Source organism: Crocuta crocuta, unplaced genomic scaffold (genome assembly GCF_008692635.1).
Source record: "Crocuta crocuta isolate KB4526 unplaced genomic scaffold, BGI_CrCroc_1.0 scaffold143, whole genome shotgun sequence".
Classification (NCBI taxonomy): domain Eukaryota; kingdom Metazoa; phylum Chordata; class Mammalia; order Carnivora; family Hyaenidae; genus Crocuta; species Crocuta crocuta.
Window position 1 is genome coordinate 5,705,489 of NW_027529175.1, and position 23,286 is coordinate 5,728,774.

The 23,286-nt window shown below is 61.7% G+C and overlaps 1 protein-coding gene across 3 annotated transcripts; it reads left to right on the forward strand.

The window, feature by feature from the left end:
• Window positions 1-246: 246 nt before the first annotated feature.
• Window positions 247-21,415, forward strand: LOC144226468 (uncharacterized). Of its 3 annotated transcripts, none has more exons than XR_013333652.1 (4): window positions 247-295; window positions 16,953-17,032; window positions 19,119-19,195; window positions 20,948-21,415. XR_013333652.1 is itself a non-coding variant. In XM_077757871.1 (4 exons), exons 1-4 carry the CDS (start codon window positions 13,624-13,626, stop codon window positions 21,286-21,288), a joined length of 537 nt encoding a protein of 178 aa, XP_077613997.1. In that variant the 5' UTR covers window positions 13,582-13,623; the 3' UTR covers window positions 21,289-21,415. The 3 variants fall into 3 exon arrangements, 1 of the variants encoding a protein (XP_077613997.1); XR_013333653.1 differs by lacking the exon at window positions 247-295 and adding an exon at window positions 6,234-6,401; XM_077757871.1 differs by lacking the exon at window positions 247-295 and adding an exon at window positions 13,582-13,662.
• Window positions 21,416-23,286: the final 1,871 nt, after the last annotated feature.

Here is a 23,286-nt window from a genome sequence, read left to right on the forward strand (position 1 = left end):
CCCGAGCCGCAGCGGCCGCCTCTGGCCCCCCCTCCCCGGGCAGCCAGTGCCAGATGAGAGCAGGAGACAAAAGTAGCATTTTCCTCGGCCTCCTGGGCTGGCAGCAGAGCCTCCCCAGCACCACTTGGCTCCTGGCGGCCCTGCCTCCGGGCGCCGGGGTGGCCGAGGCCCAGGCCGCGCCGGCCGCGACCGGGGGACCGATGGATGAGGGTGGCCAGAGAGCAGGACGGCTGAGGGCCCGTCGGNCTTCCACTCCCTTGCTTTTGAGAAAGCTCCCCAGCCTCCTGCACCTTGGGTAAGTCCCCTTCTTCCCTTCTCTTCTGTTGGAGATCGGCCGAGGGCTCTGCCATCTTGTGCTCCATGCCTGTTACGTTTCCTTCCCTCTAATTGGTTATCGAAATTCAAAATTCTATTTCCGACCCCCCCCCCCAACCAGCCTTCGGTGAAGTGAGCCTTTCCAAAAAACTGCAGGGAAAATGCAGAAGCCGGGCCCGTTTATTTTTAAGATCCAAAGCTCTAGGCTTTGGGAATCACAATAAAAATGAATGTTTGTTATTTTACAGGAGCTGCATGCTCGATTGTAATTTGAACGAATGTTTCAGGAGGCGTGAATAGGCGCGGCCTGCTCGCTCCTGCTCAGCGGGGTCGGTTCCTCGTGGGGGTCTCGTTACTATTACCGTTATTATTATCGTCTTAATTTTCGGTGGTGCCAGGAGTGGCCGAGGGAAAAACACCAAAGCGCCCTTGCTCCTCCCTGCAAAGTCCTCGGCAGGCAGGGCTGGGCCGGCGTACGGGAGGGTGGGTTCTGCATTGAGAAACAGAGGCCCTTTTATTTTATCCGGCATCTTTAATGCTGCCATGTCCTCGGTTTAGGGATCCGGTTCTTTTCTGCCTTTCGTTTTATTTTATTTCGGGTGAGGAGGGGAGGGAAAAGAAGGCTCTTTTCGGCTCTCAGCTCAGTATGGGGAAAATCTTTTAGGTGGTTTGGTGCTTTGTTTTTTGAACACTTATTTAAGCCCAGGGATTCCGCCTAACGGCGCTGTGCCCAGCTCATAACCGCCCTGCCCACAGACGGTGCGTGGGGTGCACGTGGGCCAGACGGACCCTCGGGGGCCTGAGGCGTCCAGGCCCGGCCTGTGCCGGCTCCCATCCTGGTTTCCCATCTGCAGAGCTGCGAGCCCAGACACTCGACTGTCCGGGGCCTGAGCCGTGGCCAGCGGGGGTGGAAGTCCCTCAAAGACCTTTGCGTGCCCAGGCCACGCTGAACCCCGTGCTTGCCCGAGTTCCTGTGATGGTCCCCTACCCTTCCAAACTGCTGACCCTTTTCATTTAAAAGGTGGGCTTTGCGGAGTTCAGCTGCGAATCACCTCCGTCCTCTGGCAGGCTGACAAAAGAACCCACGGATGCAGCCTGGGTTTCCCCCCCCACCCCCACGTTTGAGGGTAGCTGGGGTCTTGATTTATGGAAAATGGAAAATCAGGCCCGGAAAGTTCTACATTGCAACTGAGAGGAAAATTCCCACGTAAATACATCTTTGTTTTCCTAATTCGGAGGCGTTGGGTCCTGTCTGTGTGGGTCTGAGCAGCCGGCCGGGGCAGACCCCACCACATATAAAAGTGAGCTCGGCTCACACAAGCCCTATCACGGCTGCTTTTGTTCTTAGATTAGGCAGCAGTCGATACTGGAGGTTTGGGGCTATAGAGACAGGCGGATATGGCAGAGATAATTAAAACATTTTCGTGATCGTGAATGTAGAATGCCACATTCTGCTGCTATGAGCCGGAGGGTCATTCCACCCCAACATTTAGCAAGTACCGAATAAAACACCGGCGACAAAATAGAAGTAATAGGAAAAAAACAGAGTGTCATAAATCCTAAAGCACAAGAGGCGAGAGTGGAGAGAGGTGGGTCGGGGAAAAGGAGGGCCCATCGTTCTTGAAGAATTTATGCTTTTGATCGCTGCCCACGCCTCCTCTCCAAAAATTTCATTTTTTGGTATAACCAGTGTAGGTGAATAGGTCTCAAATCCCAAATCCTGGAATGACAGTCCGATTTCCTGGACATGACTTCATCTCCTTTTCGGAAATAAGAGCAAGTAGCATAAAATCAATTAATTTCCGCAAATGAGCATTTTCATCCTGAATTTGTATTTTCCACCGAGATTCTGCTCACCTAAAGGTTGTAACGTGTACAGCTAGCACGTTTTACGCCCAGCAGAGCGGGGTGCTTCTGTGAGATCACTTACCATCTTTGTTTATTAACTTGGGTAATAACATTCTGCCTCCCCCCCTCCCCCCATCGGGAAAATGCCATGGAATCTTTTGTGTTCCAGATCAGGCAAGATATCAGCCTTCTCCACGGCACCCATTTCTTCTCGGCAGTTTTTTGTGGTTTTTTTTTTTTTTTTTTGGAGGAAGTATCGCACAGAGCAGTGTTCTATCGTTGCTTGTACATAAATCCCACTGTAGGCTGAAATTATACATTCTCACAACACAGATGGGCTGGTCTGTCATTACGACTGCTGGGTCCTTGTTGAAACACACTGCGTATTTCAATTGTGGAGTCGACAATTTCGAAGAACGGAGGTCAAAATAAACAAATTGCGCTGGTGTAGTGGAACGGTCCCGTGCATCGATCTTCTCATCCCCCGAACAGTTCGGTAGCGGAAACACCCTCTCCGTCATTAGATTATAATTTAAATTTTGATCTTTGTCTTTGCCTTTTAAGACTCCTAATGCCCTATGTAAACGGACCTTAAGGGTCTAAATTAATTACCAATTTTTATGTCATCTGGCAGCACAAACAGCGTTAACACTAGACTGAAATTCAAAATTACAGCATTTGGGACTTTAGATTTTGAGATCTTCATGAAATCTCTAGCTGTTCTGTATAGTGGACAGAAAATTATTTTGAGATCTTTGTGAAAAATCGCATAATGTTTTGCATGTTTAAAGGTACATTTAAATCCCTCCTCCCCCCACAAAAAACATTCAACAGGTGAACTACAAAGAGTAGCTGTAAACTTGAAAAATAAAATGATCTCCCCAAGATAACGAGGTGCAGAATTCATTGGCCATCAGCACACGTGAAGACAGAGAAGTTTTACGGCCACCGTAATTTACAAACGATAACTGTTTATGGGGTGAATTTGCTCACGTTGTGATATAACCAATTCTGAGGGTTCTTCCCCGCGGCCCCCCCATCAGCTCCTGCTGTTTCCAATTTTGGGGGTCCGGCCCTGCCCTTCCCAGCCGCCGAGGCTGCCTTTCCCTTGGTGCTTGCTGCCGAACCTGAGCGAGAGACAGGCGCTTGCTTCCACCGTCTGCTGCAAGCTCCCCAAGGCTCCTTCCATTCGTTAATAGAAGCGCTTTGTTGTGGCTTGTTTATTTCAAGGAACGTACCTGTTGGTGGAGATGTTGGGGAGGGGCGGGGGCCGTGAAAAGTGGATGAAATTGGCCAGAGCTCCTTGCAAGCCGCTTTCTCTAGTGATTCTGCTCTTGGATTTTTTTTCTCCACTTGCTCCGTTCCCATGTGGTCTTTTCAGACCCCCGTGCCGGCATCCGAACTGTGTTTACTAGCAGCTCCAAGAACATGGCTGACGCGGGTCTGGGTGCTCTTAAAGAAGGGCAAAGCAAAGCAGCCCCCGCTCTGAGGTCCAGGGTCTTGGAGGAACGGCAGAGTGATGGTGGCTACACTAGCAGCCGTGCGCCCACACCACGCCGGGCGCCTTTCCCATTTGAGAAAGCAGAGTACAGAAGAAGAGCGTGAGCTCTGGGACTGAGGCTGGGGCTCAGACTGAGCAGGTTTTATTCGGCCGTGTTGATCCAAGGCAAGGCATTTCACCTCTCCGTGTCCCCATTTCCTCGTCTGTAAAAGGGGGGCAGTAAGTGCCCCTGCCTCCTGGTAGCACACACGAGGCACACGTGGCGTGGCACTCGGCTCGCAGAGAGCACCACATGCCTGCTGGTAGCCCTTGGTTTCTCCCCGAGTCTCAGAGATGCGTGCAGAATGGGGGTTGGCACCATTTCCATCTGGCCAGGGGAGGCACTGGCCCTGCCACGGGGCCCCCAGATTCAGCCACCTGCTGAAGATGGGGGTGGGGTTCAGACCTGGGCCTGCCGCCCCCCAAAGCCCACGTTCATTCTGCATGTCCACGCAGTGGTCAGGTGTGGACGGCATGCCTGTGCCAGTACGGGTGCACCATGGTGTGTGCGTGTAACACAGGTGCGCCACACACGTGTCCTGTGCGCGTAACACGCGCATGCAAGGTGTCCTGTGTGTGTAACACGCTTGTGCGCACATAGGTGTCCCGTGTGCAGCACACACGTGCACACGTGTCCTGTGCGCGTAACACACGCGCATGCAAGGTGTCCTGTGTGTGTAACACACTTGTGCGCACATAGGTGTCCCGTGTGCAGCACACACGTGCACACGTGTCCTGTGTGCAACACACGTGTCTGCACACGTGCACATGTGTCCTGTGTGTAAAGCAAGTGCACACATGTCCTGTGTGTGACTCATGTGCACACACGTGTCCTGTGTAGTGCACACGTGGCCTGTGTGTGTGATGTGCACACATGTGTTGTGTGTAACACATGTACACACATATCTTGTGTGTAACACACATGCAGGTGCCATGTGCATGAAACACACATACGCACACGTGTCATGTGTAATGCACATGTACACTTGTGTCTGGTGTGTGGCACACATGTACACACATGTTCTTTGCATACAACATGTACAGTCTCCTATGCATGTAACACATGCACACACATGTGCCATGTGCAACACACACGCACGTGTCCTGTGCTTGTAGCACATATGTGTCACGTACATGTAGCGCCCATGTGCACACATGTCCCGTGTGTGTAGCATGACATGTCCTGTGCTTGCAACACATGTGCGTGCGTGTGTTCTGTGTGTGACACATGTGCACGCACACACATACATGTCCCGTGCGTCCCCTGGTATGTCGGTGGTTTCCAGAGGTTTCCAGAGATGGGCTGGCATTTGGAGGCACCGCATCCCCTTAAGGCAGGCACTCCTCGTGGCTTCTCGAACCTTGGAGCCCGTGGGCCACCCTGGGGACGCCCGCCAGGCACTGTGCCGCCCCGCCGTGATGGGTCGGTGTCCGCGGCCCAGGGCCCAACCGGCTTCTGGGAGGTGAAGGAAGGCCCTTTGGCCGGGCTGGCTGCACTCTGCGACCTGGCCGGGCCTGGCCCCGGCTCCTCCGAGGGACAGGCCATTCCGGGCCCCGGCCATTTGCAAACTCCGAGGACTGGAAGCGAGCCTCTGGGCCCGCGGGAGGAAATGGCGGCCCGGGCAGGCCCAGCACAGGATCTGGGAAGACGGCCGAGGGAGGGGAGCGGCCGGAAGGCCCAGGGGTGGGCCTGTTGGCGCACTGGCAGCCCTCCCGCAAGAGGTGGCCAGCGGGGTCAGTCTCCCCGGGGCAGGTCTGCGTGTGTCCGTGTGTACACCTGATGCGGGGCTCAGGCCGCCCGGAGGCCACACTGAGGTTTCCCAGCCCACCTGCCCCCGTGGGTAAGGTGGTGATCGGGGCGGGGGGGATGTGAGGAGGTCGTGTGCACACCCAACACACCTTTGGACACAGGCCGGCTTAATGACAGTGATTCTCACTACAGGCCTTGGTTCTGTCTCTAAAGCGGATGAGACGGCATCAGACTCGGGAAACGGTTCAAGGTGGCATGTGAGAGCCTGTCTGGGAGGCCCCAGCTCGCTTGTATTTCCCCTCATTGGGGCCTCTTAGGTGGAGACCAGAGGCCTGGATTCTCAGGTGAGCCGCGTGCCCATCCCAGCCTCAGTTTCCCTGTCCATAAAGCAAGGGGATGAATCCTCCCCACAGGGTGCTGGTGGCATCCAGCGTGGTGAGGTCACCTGCCGTTCCTCCCCTGGACGGGGAACGGTTGCTTGTGGACCTTGGGAAAAGGGTCCCCGGCCTCTGGGCCCCGCGGCCCTGGCTGGATGGGAGACCCCCAGAGGGGAGCCGCGGTGGGGGCCGCGGGGACTGGGCTGCCCCAGCGCGTGCAAGGGAGCCTCTGGCCCAGTTTCCTGGGCGCCCAGCCCTGCCCTGGGATTCCTGCAGTGGGTGTGCCCGCACTTCCGGCCCGGGCGTGGGCGGAGGGTCCCGGAGGCAGACGCGGTTCCTGCTGTTCCCTCCTGCCACAGCCTCCTGGTTCTGTGGCCTCTTCCCGCTCAGCAGGGCGAGGACTCCCACCTGAGCCCGCCGTGGAGGGTCCAGGCAGGCAGCCCCCCCGCCGGCCGTGCACAGGCGCGTGTGACATGACGGCGGCCCGTGGCGGCGGCAGCGGGGTGTGGGGCGTCTGCAGGGCGGAGAAGGCGCCCTCCGCTCCAGCCCTCACAGTTGCGATCAGCAAATAGTAAGTCTCCCGACGCCAGGACCTTTGGAGGCTCCCAGCACCTGATGGGTGGGCCTCGGTCCAGGGGGCTCTAGCGCCAGAGGGGAGCTCTGCCCCCCCCCCACCGGGGACGGAGTCTTGCGTGGAAGGCCGTCCCGCCCGGCTGCCCGGCCTGTGCCACGGTGCCGGCCGTGGCTTTGGGAAGCGGCTTCCAGGGGGGCGCTCCTGGGCCTGGGCGGATGCTGTGCCGGAAGGGCCGTGAGCCTCCCGTTGCCGGGGGAGGAGAGAGCGGGATGGGCTCAGGCGGCACCAGTGTGGGGAACCAGAGAGGCAGGCACCCCGAGTTCCATCGGAGAGGGAGTTGGGGGCCACACTGAGCTCGCCTCAGGGAGGGTCAGCACATATCAGGTGTTGCACACAGGACTCAGTTCCTTGGGGTTGGAGGAGTATCTTTTGTTGACCTACTAAGCGCCAGACTTGGCTGACTGTTTTGACCTTTTTTTTAAACATCATTTTATTTTGTTTTGTTTTGTTTTATCTTATCCCATCTTATCTTATCTTATTAAGCTTATTTATTTATTTTGAGAGAGAGCAAGCGAGTGAGGGGGCAGGGAGAGAGAGCGAATCCCAAGCAGGCTCCATGCTGTCAGCACAGAGCCTGATGCGGGGCTCAAACTCACAGCCTGTGAGATCCTGACCTGAGCCACCCAGGCGCCCCTAAACATCCATTTTAAAACGCACAGTCTGACTCATTCCGTTTCACGCTAACATCTCGTCAGTGCTAGCGGGTGCTGGCGCCATTCCGGTGCTGGGGGTGGGGTGGACAGGGTGGCCGAGGGCCCCGCCGGCGTGGAAGGCGGGCGTTAGCATTAGCAGTTTTCTGTGTGAGAAAACCAAGGCTCAGAGAGGCCAAGGAACGTCCCCAGAGTCACACAGCTAGTGAGTGACAGCCCGCACCTGTGTCGGCTCCCTGACCGCAGGGCCTGCGCCCTCCCCTCGCTGGGTGGGAACAGCTGGATGTCAGATCCCTCTTTATTATCTCCTTCTCGTGGACGCTGACCTTGGTGGGCTGTCCCCAGACACGCAGTGCTGGGACGGACCTGTCCTTGCCACCAGAGTTCTTTCGCCCCCAGGGAGAGCCAGGGTTGCCTCTGTCCCTTCCTTCGGACGGGCCCTGTCTCCTACTGGTTTGGGGGTCCAGACAGTGCCCAGGGTGGCAGAGGCGATGGAAAGGGAGGGAGTCAGGGTTGCCGTCCTTGCCGTCAGGGTTCTTGGGGCTGAGAGCAGGGAAACGTCCAAGGTTAAGGCCCAGGTGAGCTGTGGACCTCATCACTCCGACACTGGGAACAAAAACCTCTGGGGGCTCCTCTAGAAACTGGACAAGGCAAGACCGTTGTGCAGCCTTTGATGTTCTCAAAATGGCCCTTTCCGCTCTGTGCCAAATTCATACCCTTCCATTGTGCCGGGAGCCTGCGGTGTAGATGACGGGCTGGGGTTTTTCAAAGGTTCTTCATGTGGGGCCCGGACCCCTTTCTTATGGAAATGCCCACACCTCGTGCTAACGTGGGCAGCGTGGATCGGCCGGGAGCGGGGCCATCAGCACCTGCTGGGTCTACTCCGTGGCAGGGGTCTCAGCGGGGGCGGGGGGAGTCCCTCGGGGCAGGGTAGGACCGAGGTGCTGGGGTGAGGGCGAATGGGGACCGTGTCGCCTTTGAGGATCACCACCCCGTCCGTCCACGTGGTCGCTGCTGTGGCGCCCGTGCCCCTGATCCCACGAGTTCAGATGTCTCAGCCCTGCTCAGGGTCCATTTCATTGTCTAGGGCGCCTCCCGGGGAGGCTGGGGAGGCTGCTGTGGCCAGGCCCTGGCTTCTGGCTTGGGGTCCAGGAGGGACAGACTGCACCATCCCGTGACTGGACCAAGGAGACCTTGTTGCGGGCCGGGTCCTCTGCTATAAGGGTAGAGCCGTGACAGGCAAATGTGTCTGTCTCCCCCTCACGGGCACGGGGACCTCACTTAGCAAACGTGGGCACCCTCAGGGAGGCCCGGACCCAGTGCTGGGTCGGGGCTGGGCCCAGCCGGGCAGGGAGCAGAAAGTCAGCCCGGAGCTCACAGTGCCGGCCCGATGAATCCAGGAAGCCTCCCGGAGGTGGTGGCCCCACAGCCCCGGGCTGGTTACTGCATCCAGCCCGGGCCCTGCCACGTCCCAGGGCCCTGCTGCCAGGCACAGCGCCGCCCCTCCCGCCACCCCACGCCAGCCCTGCACAGGCCACATCTGCTGCCGTGACCGAGCCAGAGCTCCACCTCCCCAGGCTCCGTCCCCATGGAAACCGCGGGGGGGGGGGGTTCCTGCTGCATTTGGCCCGCTGACTGGTTTCCATTAGAGCCAGCCTGCTTTCCTTGAGCCCTGCCCCTGAAGTTCAAGGCTTGCCCTCCCCCCCCCAACCAAGTTTCTTTCTGCATATGCTGAGCACCAGCCTTCTGTGCCACGGGGCCGGGAACCCCTGGGTGGAGTGAGGGCCTGGGGGGCTTCTTCTCCCCCTCGGCCCCGCTCCCCGGGTGCAGGGTCCCGCCCAGGGCGACGGTGCTCTTGTCTTGACCGGCTGTGGACTCCGACCCTGTCCGCTCTTGCCCAGGTATGGCAGCTGCTGAGGGCCTCCTGGCTGGGCCACAGAATCCGTGGGGGGGTGTTCAGCAAGGCCCCCCTCTCTCTCTGGGCATCAGTTTACCCGTCTGTAAAACGAGAGGGTTGAAGTGTCTCTCCGGCTGGCTGCCATGCAGACAGGAGGAGAGAACGAAAGAGAAAATGAAGCCGACGCATCCCCAGCGCTCCCCGGGTCACAGCCCTGGGGTTTTTTGTTTGTTTTCAAAGAGGGAGGTTTTTTTTTTTTTTTTTTAAGGGAAGGAGGCATGGAATTTGACCGGAGATGGCTGTTGGAGAGCCCGTGGGCGCCGTGGACCCGGCAAGGCCCGGCGTGGCTGCGGGCAGCGGGGGACTCCGGGCAGCTGTGCCCACAGGCCCCACCTGGCATCTGCGGGTGGCAGCGACCTGGCTGTGAACGCAGCGAGCGGAGGCACAGAACGTGCCCATGACAGAATCCAGAGGGCTCTGGAAAACTACCCGAGAGGCTTCCGGAGGTCAGAAATGTGGGCAGAAAATGAGATCCAGGTTTAAAAAAAAAACCTGGCTGGCTCACTCCCCTGGGAGACAGGCCTGGGAGGGCACTCCTTGTTGACTTTGAAACGCTTGTCCAGGGCTGGCTGGTCCACGGCAGCGCCCCCCACCCCCGCCAGCCCCAGCCTGGCATCCTGGTGGAGGTGCTGCCTTCCCCTCCACCCCTCAGGACGGGGGACAACTCGCGGACTTTGGCCCGCCCTGCCTTCTGCTGGACCCAGCCGGTGTCACCTGGGGATGTCTTCCAGCTTACGTACAAGGGGCAGAACCTCGGACGCAGCAGCCCTTCACAGGGGCCAGGAATGACTGGGGCCAGTTACTTTCCCCCCGGGGCCTCGGTGTTCTCAGCTGCGAAATGGGGATGATAACACAGACCTGCAGGCACGTGGGAATGAGGCGAGATTTGGGGTCGAGCTGGACAGTGGGTAGATGGTGGCGTCAGAGCCGCACGCACCCCAGCACCCTCGTCACGTTGAAGCAGGCTACCCCTTCCAGATCACCACGTGCTCTGCAGGGACTACCCAGCCTGGCCCCAGGGAAAGGAGTTTGTCAAGGTCACCTGGAGCTGCTACTTCAAGGCCGTGGGTAGCTGGCCCTCTTCTTCGTCCGGGATCCACCCACTCACCTTCGGGCCCGCCTCCCCAGGGAAGCCCACGGCTACCTGGGTTTGCCAGCAGATCTTGGGGGGAGGGAGGAGCAGCCGACCCCCGGAATACCGTCACCACTGCAGCTCAGAGGACGGGCCATGGTGGCGTTTTCGGCTTTCTTTCCTGGGGCAGGAGCGGAACTGGGGTTCGAACGACCGCTTCCTGGGAGCCAGCACCTTTGGGCGCCCCAGCCTGCCCTCCCGAAGTGGAAGTAGGCTGAGGGAGCCAGCCGGGAGAGCAGGCTGCGGCGTGGCCAAGGTTGATTTAGACGTGCGGGGAGACGGGGATAATGTAGGAAATGAAGGAAATTTCCCCAGGGAAAGGGGGAAGAGACGAGAGAGGAGCTTAAGTGCCCAGATAATTATAAAGCATGGCTCGGTGATTTATGGCGAGCAGGCCGGCTCCTCTGGTCTCTGTGCCCCTCCCGTCGCAGTCCCCTGTGCCCCAGAGACCCACTGGTGGGGGAGGCAGAGAGGCCAGCGGGCGCCGCCCAGCACCCAGGCTCTGCTTTGTGTCCCGGGGACAGAGCCCCTCTGTGCGCCGAGCCCTGACGTCTGCTATCTGGGGCGACCTCACGGAACACACGAGCCGCCAGCTGGGAAGCCGAGGTCCGGGAGGCTGAGCCCCTCACACGGATTCTTAATGGAGGAGCCCCAGCCAGACCCGCTGGCCCAATAGAGCAGTGACGGGTCAGGGTGGAGGTGACGCCTCTCATTCTTGCTGCAGGAGGAGGTGGAGCCGGGGCCGTGGATCCGGGCAGAGGCCAGGTGGTGCGTTTCTCTGCCTTGGAATCTGGGCGCGCCCTAAAACTCAGTGAGGACACGGCTCACCATGTTGGCCCGGGTGCGGGTGAGGCTGTTGCTGGCCCAGGTGGGCTGCCTGGACGGCGCGCCCTTTGGGGCCCGACTGTGGGCAGCTCCCCACCCCCCCCAGGAGGTTTCCTCTTCTGGGACCAAAACTGTCCCCTCCTTCCCCCTAGAGTTCCTGGGGGCTGTCCCCCAGCTGCTGACCTGCGGAGTCAGCCTTGACTCCCCTCCCAGCCGCCCCCCAACCATGCCCAAGTCCTGCCGTGCAGACATACCTGCAGCTTAGTGGGTAGGTCTCATCCATATGGGGACGTGGGATTCCCCACGTAGGGCTCTGCCCCGACTCCCGCCCCAGGGGCTCCCTTCCAGCTCCTGGCTGAAGTCCGGTCTCCCCCTTTCTGGGAAAAGAGAGGATCCCAGCAGCCTGCTCTGCCCCTCTCCGTGTTGCCACCCGCCTACTCTCTAGGCTGCGGCGCAGCATCACCTCCTCCTGGAAGCCCTCCCTGCTCTCCACCTGCCTACTGCCCTGTAGTCCCATAGCTCCACGCTTGGGTCATGAGGTCATGGTATGCGTCTGCCCTGGAAGACTGAGCCTCTCCAGAAGGACAGGCCAAAATCACCACAACCTGGCACAGGGCAGGCGCTTGGGGAACGTTTCGTGAATGAATGAAACGGGATCCAGAGACTGAAATGGAAGAAGCGGAGGCTGTGAGTCACCTTCCCTCCTGCCGGACTCGCCTCCTGGCCCGGGGAGTCCGGACGCCTGGAGACACGGGACAGAGGCTACTTTTCCACCTCCACCGGAATGTTCCCTTCTGCACAACCCCGAGGGGCTTGTGAGCCCCCCTCCCCACAGACAACGTGGCTGTGCCCTGAGCACCTACGGCCCATGGAGGGAGGACTCCAGGCCACGGGAAAATGGCGGCCGCTTCCTGGGGGGTTCCGGTTGGAAGACCAGCTGTGAGAGCAGCCCGAGCAGGCTCTGCGGCCATTTCCCACCACGTGTCGTCGGAGCAGCGGCTTGTTCTGTTAGTTGAGGTCAGATGTTTCCAGTTCATGAATTTCCTGCAGGGCCCTGCTGCCGCGTTGCAGCCTAGGGGAGTCCTCCTCCTCCAGGAAGTCCTCGAAAATGCCAAGCCCTCCTCCCTCCTCTCCCCTGGCAGTAGGCTGCCCAGCCCGTCCGAAGCACCTCCTGCACGCCTCTTCTTCCTCGTTCTTCATCTTCATGGGCCTGTGATTTCCGAGGGCCCTGACGTCTTTGTGCAGCTGGGGCAGGTCTGGGGCAGCTTCCATTAAGGACTTTTTCTCTTTTTTTTTAATATGTATTTATTTCTAGAGACTGAGTGTGAGCAGGAGAGAGGGAGGGAGACAGAGAGAGAGAGAGAGAGAGAGAGAATCTCAAACAGGCTCCATGCCATCAGCTCAGAGCCTGACATGGGGCTCAATCCCATGAACTGTGAGCTGAAACCGAGTCAGACATTTAGCTGACTGAGCCCCCCAGGCGCCCTCCTTTATGGCCTTTTAAAAAGCGTGCCTTAAGGGACGCCTGGGGGCTCAGTCGGTTAAGCGTCCGACTTTGGCTCGGGTCATGATCTCAAGGTTCGTGGGTTCGAGCCCCGTGTCAGGCTCTGTGCTGACAGCTCGAAGTCTGGAGCCTGTTTCAGATTCTGTGTCTCCCTCTCTCTCTGACCCTCCCCTGCTCACGCTGTCTCTCTCTCAGAAATAAAAAAAACATTAAAAAAAAAAATGTGCCTCAGGAAGGTGACACTTAACCAACAGGCAGGGGACCTCAGTCCCTCCGGGTTCTGCTGTCAGCTTGCTGTGTGATCTCAGGCCAGCCCCTCCCCCGCGCTGAACCTCCATCCCCACCCTCTCCAACCTGCGCCGCTGACGTTTGGTGAGTCTCTGGAAGGTGCTGAGGCCCCGGGTTTGGGGCAGCTGCCCCGGGTGTGCGCCAGTGATCCTGGGCTTCGAGCTGGGACCCCACTTCTCGGGGTCTCCCCGGGGGAAGGGGGGAAGATCTGGGCAGGAAGACCGAGGTGTGAGTCCTAACACGTCTCCCGCACATGAGCCACGGAGCATCCGGGTGCTGTCCAGTGTCGGTGTCTGGGCCCGGCGGCTGTGACAGAGCCACCTGAGGGCACACGGTGCGGGAGACGCTGCCAGGAAAGGCCGAGGCCGCCCGCCTTGCTACACGGGAGAGGGTCCCCCTGGGAGGGGGGTCCTCCGCGGCCTGGGCTCAGCAGAGGAGGGCCCGGCGGCTGCTGCTCTTTCTCCTTTTCTCACCTGGGCAGATCTTGTGGAATGAAGAAAACATTTAAATGAGAGACGTTTACGGGAGGTGTAGGATGTTGCCATGAGGGCAGCGCGTCCCCGGGGCCATTGAAAATGAGCAGAGGTGACCTGGGGGCCTGGAGGGGCCACGGAGGTTGGGGAGCACTTGGAGGCCCCTCGAGGCTGATGCTGGTGGCCGTGCTCCCACGTTGGGGCAGGGCCCGCCCACCAGTGACCGTCTGTGCGCAGGGTGCCCAGAGCCTGATGTCGGGAAGGGACGTCTGTGGACAGTTCGGTGGCCGCGCTAGCACTGGGCCCGGTTCTGCGCCACTAGATACCTTGATGTCCTTTGCAACAAACCCTGACTCGACAGAGCCCGAGGTGGGTGTGCGAACGGGCCTCAGGCAGCCACTCCCTTTTCTGGAACCGAGGTGGGGATTTAGTGTGGTGCGCGCTGGCCACGCCGTTGGGAGTTTCGTGTTCTTTCGCTTCCTGACATCAGCTTTTTACAGTTGCTGTAAATGGTTGCTTTTTAAGCCATAAAACTGGGGCGCAGAGAGGCCGGGCTCCTTGAAGTCCACAGAACGCGGCAGGTTCTAGGTGGCCTGTTTGGCTGTGCGGCCGAGGCTCCCCGCCGGGGCCAGCGGTTCTGCCACTGGACGTTGTGTCCTTGTGGGTCTGGGCTTGCCTGTGCCCATACCACGCCGCCCGCTGCGGTGGCTGTCGCGCCCCACGTCCCCGCCAGAGCCATGTTGGCTCAAACGAAGCTGGAGAGTTGCGGGCGCAGCCCGGCTTGTGCATCAGGCCGCCTCCGGCTGCAGGATGTGGCTGCCCGGAAGCTCACGGCCTACTTCTGACCCCTTCCCGCCTGTCCGGGGTCCCTCTGAGGCCTCGGGTGTCTGACGGGACCCAGGGCCAGGCCTCCGTCCTTCCCGTTTCTGCATGTAAGTTGAGGGTATGCTCTGCGCAGGATTCATTAGCAACTGGCTCTTGTGGGGCGGATGTTTCTCTTGCACGTGACCTTGGAGGAAGGCCAAGTTTAATGCTGAAGAGAAGCGTGGACGAGGCAGTATGAGCCCTCTGGGGGTCTGAGCTCCCATGGCTCTGGGCCCTGCGGCTGGGCCCACATCAGGGTCCCTGCCCCACCGTGTCTGCTCGGGCCCCTCGTCTCGCATGTGAATCTGGGGAGGTGGGTGTCGCTGTCCCTGTGTAGCACGTTGGGAGCCTGATGCCCAGAGAGGTGAAGGGGATTGTCCAGAGCTGCAATGGGACCTCAGTGGCCCCTGGGCCCCCCTGCAGACAGACACAGGAATGTTCCAGAGACCAGCGATACTGACAGGCGACAGGGGAGCAGGGTGGGGACCTAGTGTTTCGGACAGATAAGTGCCAGCCATGTGACAGAGCCTTGCAGAGCACAGAACTGCGTGGAGAAGAAGCTGCCAAGGTGGCCTGGGCCACCCCTGTCACGCAAGTGACCACACCATGGGGCGCAGGCTCTGAGGGGGACTGGGTCCCAGTGTGGGGGCCCCAGAAGGGGAGCCGTGGTGGACATCACTGAGCCAGCCCTGGGCTTGGGACTTCCACTCCTGTCCGCTGTAACGCTGGCCATGGCTCTGGGGGCGGCCGTCCTCTCCCACGTCCCCGAGGAAACGGCAAGAGAAGATGATCTTGTGCCTGGAGCCGAACCCCAAACAGGCAGCGCAGACGGAGAATGACGGGCTCGGCAGACTTTTAGAGGCTCCGGGGGCAGGTAGCATGAGGGCTGCCTAGGCCAGAACACGGTGACGGGAAGCAAGCAGAGAGTGAAGATGGGCAGGCCGAGAGAGGGCCGCCGTGTGCTGGGCCCGCTGGGGCCTCCCCCGCGTGGGTCCCCGGTGGACACTCCGCCTGACTGTTCTGTGCCGTCACTGGGAGCGTGGGTGCCAGGACGTGGGAGCAACAGAGTGTCCCAGGGGGAGAGCATTCTGTCAGTGCTGCTCTGAAGCTGGACCGGGCGCCCAGGCTTCACATCACACCCCCCGCCCCGGGCCGCTGTCTAGAGTTTTCCAGCCATGGCCACGTGTGGCTCCTGCGTCTCAGGGGTCAGGCCAAGGGCCATACCTGCTCCTGCGCTGGAGCCCTGCTCACCTGCCGGGACAGAGGCTCCACACCCCGTTGTGTGTCCAGAACAGACGTCGGGGGGCCTCCCCCAGCTCCCCGGAAGCCCAGTTTCTACTCCTGACATCGACTAGTTGTATTGAATTGGGCTATTTGCAGAAGGGGGGCCTCGGCTGCTGGGCCTGTAGGCACCGTGGTGAGCCGTCCGTGGGAGCGCCCCTCTGTGAGCCCCGTCCAGAGGGAAGAGTGGGGGCCTGCTCCGTTGGCTCCCCCGGGCTGTTTTGGGGTGCTCCTTCCCTGGGCAGCCCCAGAGCACTGTCCTGTCCACTCCAGGTGAGGGTGGCGGAGACGACCTTGCTCAAGGGATTTCCTGGGGGCATCATGTGGGCTCGGGCGGGTGGGCCTGGGGTTGTCCAACAGACATCAGTGCAGGGGGAGAGGCCGAGAGGGCGTCCCAGCCGGCTACGCAGGGGCTGTGTGGTCCTAGGGCAGTGTCTTCCCGGGGACGGCCCCCCCGCTGTAGGATAGTGGGATGCTCCGGCCAGAAGCCTCATCCCGCAGCTAGGGAAACTGAGGCTGAGATGGAGAAACAGGCTTAGAACCCAGAGCTGTGTGACTCGGGGTCCTGAGTCCACACTGCCTGCAAGACAGGGGGCATCGGGTTCATAGGCTCCTGTACATCTCCTTCTTCAGGGGGTGACATTGGGGCTCCGCGCAGCATTTGGGGGCTGGGAGTCCAAGCACATCCTGGGGACCCCACCAGCAGGCCCCCTCCAGCCTCTGAGGGCCTCATGAGTCCCATGACACCCACGTCTGGGGCCTCTGCCGGGAGGGCTGTGAGCCACTTGGTGGCTCCAGGTGGGGGGACCTGCTCAGGTGACAGGAAGGCTTCGGGAAGGTCGCACTCCTGAAGGGATGGAGCAGCCGCATTCTTGCACCTGAGGTGGGGGGGTCCGTGGGAGCCTGGCATGTTCAGGGAGCTGGGGTGCTCAAAGAGTGCAGGGGAGGGGGGGAAGGGAACCAGCCCCTGGGACTCTGTGCGGGGACTCCCCTCCCTCCCGGCCACCCGGCCACGCCCAGCCTGGGGCAGAGGCAGAGTGGGTCCGTTCCTTACCTCCGGGAGGCAGGCAGGGCCGGAATCTGTGAGCCGATGCCGGGGCCCCAGGCCGCTCTGACCCAGGCGGCATCGCTGGAAGAGTGACCTAAACGATGGGTAGGAATGAGGAATAGGGCTTTGATGGCAGGAGAACGTTCCGGGCCCGGGGGACAGTAGGTGCCAACGCAGGGCTGGAGCTGGGGGGAGGGGCACTGTGACGGCAGCCTCACCGTCGGCCCCTCCCCTGCAGACCTTGGAGCCGTGAGCAGCAGGACTGCAAGGAAGCCTGTGGTTGGGGTGTGGTCTCGGGTGGGGGTCCACCCAGGGTCGGGAACAGGGCGGTCAGACGAGGCTTTCCTTGCAGTCAGTAACCCGCCTGCAGTGCGGGGGTGGGGGGCACCTGTGGGTGGTTGTGGTTGGGGAGGGTCACGCTGAGCCCCTGCCCCAGCTGATGGCTCGGTCACCTTGTGTCTTTCAGGACCCGACTCCTCCCAGCCCCCCCGCGGAACTGGGACCCATCGTGGCCTTTGGGACACACTCCACGACCACGTGGCCCAGGTAGATAGACGGCCTTAGCTCAGGGGGCAGCCCGGGAGGTGGGCGGCCCGGCGGGAGGGGAGCGTGAGCCCATCTTTCAGCCTTCCGCAGGGCCCGCCCCGCCCAGGGCTCCCGAGGGGCTGGCTCACTGGCCCCTGGCAGGTGGATGAGGCCGTTCCTCCAGGACGGGAGCGAGGTGTGTGCGTGGACTCCGTGGCTTGCCGTGGGCCGTGCCTCTCAGTCCCGCTGCCCGCCCAGCGGCCGGTGTCTCTGATTCACCTCTTCGGGGCGGACGGAAGGAGAGAGGGCCGGGCCGTTGGTGCAGAGACTCTCCCGGGCGAGCTCTGACCGTCACCACCCGCGGCCCCGGCTGCGAGCCGGCCGACTGGACAGGCTCCTTTGCAGCCTCAGTTTACTCATCCCTAAGACTCGGGGCAGAAGTTCTTCCTGGTGAAGGGTTGGGGACACAAAGTAAGTCCCAGAGCACGCGTGGCTTCGGTGAGGGCCCAGGGGATGGGACGAAAGTCTTTGCACCCGGGAGGCCCCCAGAAAGCACAGTGGTTTATACCTCACTCAAGGGCAGGAAGCCCTGCCGGTGCTGGGGCCGTGCCGGTGCTCTTCCAGCCTCGTTCTCTGCCGGAGCTCAGCAGGGGCCGGTCCCTCCGTCTGCTTTTTCGGGTTTCCGTGTGCCGGCACTGACACAAGAGGGCGAGCGGAGGCGGCGTGGGGACGTGGGGGCGGCCTCGGCTCCGCGCGGCCAGGGGCCTTGTCTCCAAGGCGGCCTGGAGGCTCTCAGCGCTCCGGGCGCTGGAGCCCAGGCCTGCCTTGGCCACGGCCACAGGCTCCACGTCAGGTTCACAGCCTTGCGGAGACCTGCATGTGGGGAGAGGTCTCCACGCTGACCTCAGGATCTGAGCGGCGCCGTGGGGCGCTCCCAGGCCCGTGTGTACCCGCCCGTGGCAGGTGCGCTGTGGGGCCTGCGGGGGGTCCAGCCTGGCTGTGCTCCCCCCGAGGTCTCTGTCCGTGCCTGGAACGGCACTGCCATACCCAGGCTCGGCCTGGGGGCTGCCGCCAACCCTGAGGGCTCACGGAAACGGCCGCACCGTGGCAGGGACCTGAACCCCGGTCTTGAGATCAAACCTCCCGGGTCCCGGCTCTCCCTGGCCCTCAGTGCTGTGTGGCCTCGGGGAAGCCATGGCCTCTCCCTGGGATTCTGTTTCTCATTTGCAAAAGGGGCATCCAGACCTCTTCCTGTGCCCCCCTCCCCCAGGCACCAAAGGAACAGAAGAGGGAGCCTCTTTTTCTCGCCAAGAAGTGGGGGTTCTGGCTTGGGAACAGTCACAGCCCATAGAGATGAAGCCTATACACACAGCCCCCACTGATCACGTGGGCCGAGAGGGAATGAAGGTGTTTTAGGTAGTATTTGTGTTTGTCCGGCCACATAAATGAGTAAAGATAGGAGTATAAAATGTGCATATGTTTCTATTGAAGCTTAGAGTAACACAGAACATACACAAGGGTAAAAATAAACAGCTGAGGGAATTGGGGCAGAGGGGAAATCAGAGGTAGGCCCAGCAGAAGCTGAGCCACGTAGAAGTCTGCTAGTTGCTGGTGCTGAGCTGTACATTCAGCCCTGAGCTTCCCAGCAGCCAAAGCAAAGAGGAAAAGACTATCCCTTGCAAGAAGTGACGTTCAGGGAGTACCTTCTGCCACAGTGATGCCCAAAGAGCCGCCTGGGGCTGACGCCCTGGATGAGGGCATCATCATAGTCCTGGTCTCCTCATCCCCACCAGTGCCTCATGCACTCTGTCACTTGACTGTCCCCAACCCTAAAACCTAGGTTGAGAGAGAGGTAGTAAGGGGGCCCCGGCCAAGCCATCAGGCCTCGCCGAGTCTGATTTTGAACGAGCATCTCTCTGGCCCCAAGTCCACATGTTTGCGGCCCAGAGGCGGATGACCCTGGAAAATTGGGCTGTTCCATTCCCAGCGTTTGGGGCACAGAGTCACACTTGGGGTCCTTGAGGTGACCTCACAGTCCCTCAGGGCAGGGGGAGCATCGGGGTGGGCTCTTTCCCAAGACTTACACAGCATCTCTCTCTCCTTCCAGGACTCACCCCTGCGTCCGGCCACCTTGCTCTGCGGGTGACTCTGTAGCTCACGTGACTGTCCGTGCACCACCCTCAGGTCAGTGCAGCAGCTTGGACATTGAAAGCCAGGGCCCTCCCCCCCCCCAACCCCCGGTACCNCAGGGCGCCGCTGTGGCCGCTCCAGCGTCGGCCGTGACCTACCACCGGCCTCTCTCTGTGGTCAAGGGACCAAGGTCCACCCAAGTCAGGGGCTTGCCCAGGCCTCTGGCTCCAGGGAAGCTGGCCTCAGGCCCGTCTCTCTGGCTCCCTTCTGCACAGAAGTGGGGGAGGCGCCATCTGCCTCGGGGGCTCGGAGGTCCGCGCTGGGAGGGCTTGGGCCAGCTGCAGGGGCTGTTAGAAGTGGGGTGGGCAGAGCACAGGGGCTCACCTGCTGGGCCCCCCCCGCCCCAGCCTGCTGCCCCCTATCCCGTTGCCCCGTGACCCCAACGGGGGACTGTGGGGCCCAGAGCCCCCCTGCCCACGCTCTGCTGCCCCCAGGAGCCGGCCCGCGGTGCAGGCCTCGGGGCCCACTTGGCTGGCTCCAGCCTCCCGGGGAGTCCGTGGGGCATGTGGGCCAGACAGGCATCCCCTCCCCGCCCCTACGGTTGCCATGGCCGGGGCAGGCCTGCCTCCCACGTCCGGGTGGAGAGGACCCCAGGCTGTTGCGTCTGGGCTCAGGACCCCTCTGCCAGCTGGGCCTCGTGTGTTTATAGGTCCAGCTTGCCCACAAGACCCTGCAGACGCGGCCCCCAGGGCTTTGGTGTCTGCCTGCAGCTCTCACGCCAGCCGGTGCCGGGGCAGTGGGGGGGCGGGGCCGGTGCGTGGAGCGCGGGTGGGGACGGGGGGGGCCCCCAGAGGNGGGGACCTAGTGCGGGGGTGTCAGGAAGGGGAAGGACAGAGTGGAGGCAGAGAGAAAGCAGGGCAGGGCACAGGAAGAGAGACATGGAGCAGAGCGACAGGAAACGGGGGCGGGGGGGGGGAGCCTGGAGGTGCAGCTGGGCCCAGGCGTCCCCAGGGCCTCTGCCGGCCTGTGCCCCGGGCCGTCTGGTGCAGGTGCTTTCCTGGGCGCCCACTGTGAGGTCCCCTGATGTCTCACTGGCAGCTGGTAGCCTCCCGAGTCCAAATGACACCCAGGCCCCCGGAAGGTGCGTTCCTCATGCAGACGCAGGCACCACAATGTGAGCCTGGGTCCTGCGTCCCCAGGCCCCGACAGACACATGCAGGAGGCCACAAGGGCGTGTCCCCAGGAGCATAGGCAGAGGTCGGAGGCGGCGGGGCCAGCCCCTCTGGGAGGCTAGACGGGCCCATGGGCCAGGGCGACGGGGCCCATAGTGGGTGAGGCCCAGCTCACGTGGGGAGGGGCCCAGGTGGAGAAGAGCAGGTCTGGATGAGTGGGCTCTCCCCTATCGCCTCTACTATGCACTGGACAGACGACAAGGCCGGTGCATACAGTAGGTGCTTGCTTTGTGCTCAGCCACAGCCCGAGTGGTCACCAGGATGACCGTACGGCCCAGTCACTCACTGCAGGGGTGAGAACAGGCCCAGGGCCGGAGGGGAAGGCACCCCTCCCGTGTGCACACACGCCCTCTTGCAGCCCCGGCATTACCGGGCAGGTGGGGTTCCTCATCTCCATTCTGTTCGGCCCGAGACGGAGGCTGGGGGCTGGGAATAGCCCAGCTCTGGCCTCACGTGTGCCCGGAGCAGGGGTGGTTGGGATGATGGTGCTGGCCTGGGGGGCCAAAGGCTTACGGGGGTCGTGACTCGGCTGGTGGGCTGTCTCTGAACTGCCTCGCTTCTGTTCTCCTTGAAGTCTGCCCAGACTTGGCCTTCCGGGGAGAGGTCTGGACGCAGGAGGCCCCCTCCGTCTCTGGTCCCTTCCCTGCGCTGAGCCCCTGGTGCCTCGCCCACGCCCAGCGCGGACAGGACCTCTGCTCGGCACCCCGTGGTGGCCTGTCCTCTGCGGGGACTTGGCCCTGCCCTCCGCAGCACCCTGGGTTCCTGTGGACAGACGGGCCGCCCTGTTTCTCAGAAGTTGGCACAGACGGGGGCTCACAGAAACGTGAGGCCTGGGATGACGGACCCGACACCCCGTGGCAGAGCCCCACTGAGGCAGGCACCCAGGGCCTGCTCCCAAGACTGACCCGAGTCTGACGCCCACAGCCAGGGTGAAGCAGGAACTCCTGACGCTAAACTTCCAGCCAGCCTTGATTTACCCAGATAGACGCGAAGGCCTTAAAAATAGCTTGCGTTTGGTCTTTTGGTCCCAGTGAAAATACAAAACAGAATGAGGGCCTTCCCTCGGTGCCTCTTTATTGGTTCTGAGCAGCCGCGCTCTGGCTGGGAACGGTTAGCCTTGGCACGTGAGGAGGGAAGGGACCGGCAGACCCTTGCGGACAGGTTGCTAGGAGAGCGCTGCCCCGGAGCTCCCCTGGACGGCAGGCCCTGCGCTGGACGCCCCTCCCACCAGCGCCCTTGCTGGTGGTAACAGCCCGGCTGGGTGGCCGCCACTCCCCGCGGCGGGCTGGGGGGGTACCGAGGCTCAGGGAGGTCGGGGGCCAGCCCCGGTCTCCCGCAAGTGTCGGGCTGCTGGATCCTAAGCGGTGGCCCCCCCCGGGGGGTGGGGGGGAGCGGGCCGGGGGCCGGCGACAGGGCCGATGTCTCTGTTTCGGCACGCTTGGGTCCGAGCCGCTCTGCTCCACCACCACCAGCACGCACACCTAGCCTGACGGCCTCAGTGAATCGGAGAGGCCACGACACCCTGCCACCTTGAGGAAGACAAAGTGGACGTGTCAGTGGGGCTTCCTGGGGTCACCAGGTATAGAGGAGTCTGGTCCTTCTTAGCAGTTGTGTGTCCAGGGCTCTGTAAGCAGAGACGTCTGTGGGTTTCCGGTCCCTCGTGCCTACAGCGCCGGGGAGGATACGAGGGTGCCTGACTTCGGCTGTGTGAGCGTGGGGAAGTGACTTGGCCTCTCTGTGCTCGTTCCTCCTCGGCAGATCAGGCTGTAATGGGGACTGACTGAGGCGCCCGGCGGGATGAATGCAGATCAGTGGCTGGCATGTCGTGGGTGCTGGCGGCTTGCGTTTGGGGAGCACGTGCCTGGGAGGGGTACGCACGCTTGCGGCAGCATCGGGCAGATGGGGGCTGGACCTGGGCTGTGGGCTGTCTCACCCCGGGGGGGCGGCTCCCGGGAGTGGCCCTCAGTGAGGACAGCGCTCCATTCAGGCCCGGCGTTTGTCGCTGTTGCATGAGCGATGGGAACCGTGGCGCCTGCCCCACACCACGCCACGTCCCCTCCACAGCCACCCGCTAGGAACGGTGTGGGGCTTCTCTCCCAATCCCACTCCACTGTCTTGGGCCTTTTTTTTTAATGTTTACTTAAGTTTTGAGAGAGAGAGTGAGTGGGGGAGGGGCAGAGAGAGAGGGAGTCACAGACTCTGAAACAGGCTCCAGGCTCGGAGCTGGCAGTCAGCACAGAGCCCGACGCGGGGCTCGAACCCACGAACCGCGAGATCGTGACCTGAGCTGAAGTCGGACGCTTAACCGACTGAGCCACCCAGGTGCCCTTCCTGTCTTGTTTCTTGACCCGGGCCCTGCTCCTGGCTCTGGCTCAGCCCGTCCCCATCAGAGCACGAGGCCCGGGCCATGCCTCAGCTGTGTGAGGCCCATCTTGCTGGACCCTGGGTCTCAGTCTGCCAGCCTGTTAAGTGGGATTGGCCTCACCCCCGGGCTTCCACTCTGCGCAGGTGGAGGGGTGGCCTGTGCCTGGACCCATGGCCCCCAGAGCGGAGTCCCGCTTGTCTCTGCCTCACATTCGGGGTTCTGAGTAAGATGTGGTAAAGGTGCAGAGACTGCGGGCAGCGCGGAGTCAGAAAGATGTGGGCCCTCGGTGGGCACCCACTGCCCACCAGGTCGTGCCTTGGTGCTGTGGGAGGTTGGGAGGGGCTGAGGAAAGCCTCCCTGAGGCTGGTCTTCCTGGTGCCCCCTGTGTCCCTCCCCCCATGACCCGGCACTGCCCTGGCATGGCCGGTCCTGCAAGCTGTCCCTGAGTCTGCCGGCAGCAAGAAGGAAGAAGTCACCAGCCTGGACCACAGGGTGGGATGCACTGGGGTGTCCCTGGAGTGTGGGCCAGCCCCTCCAGCCATCTGGTC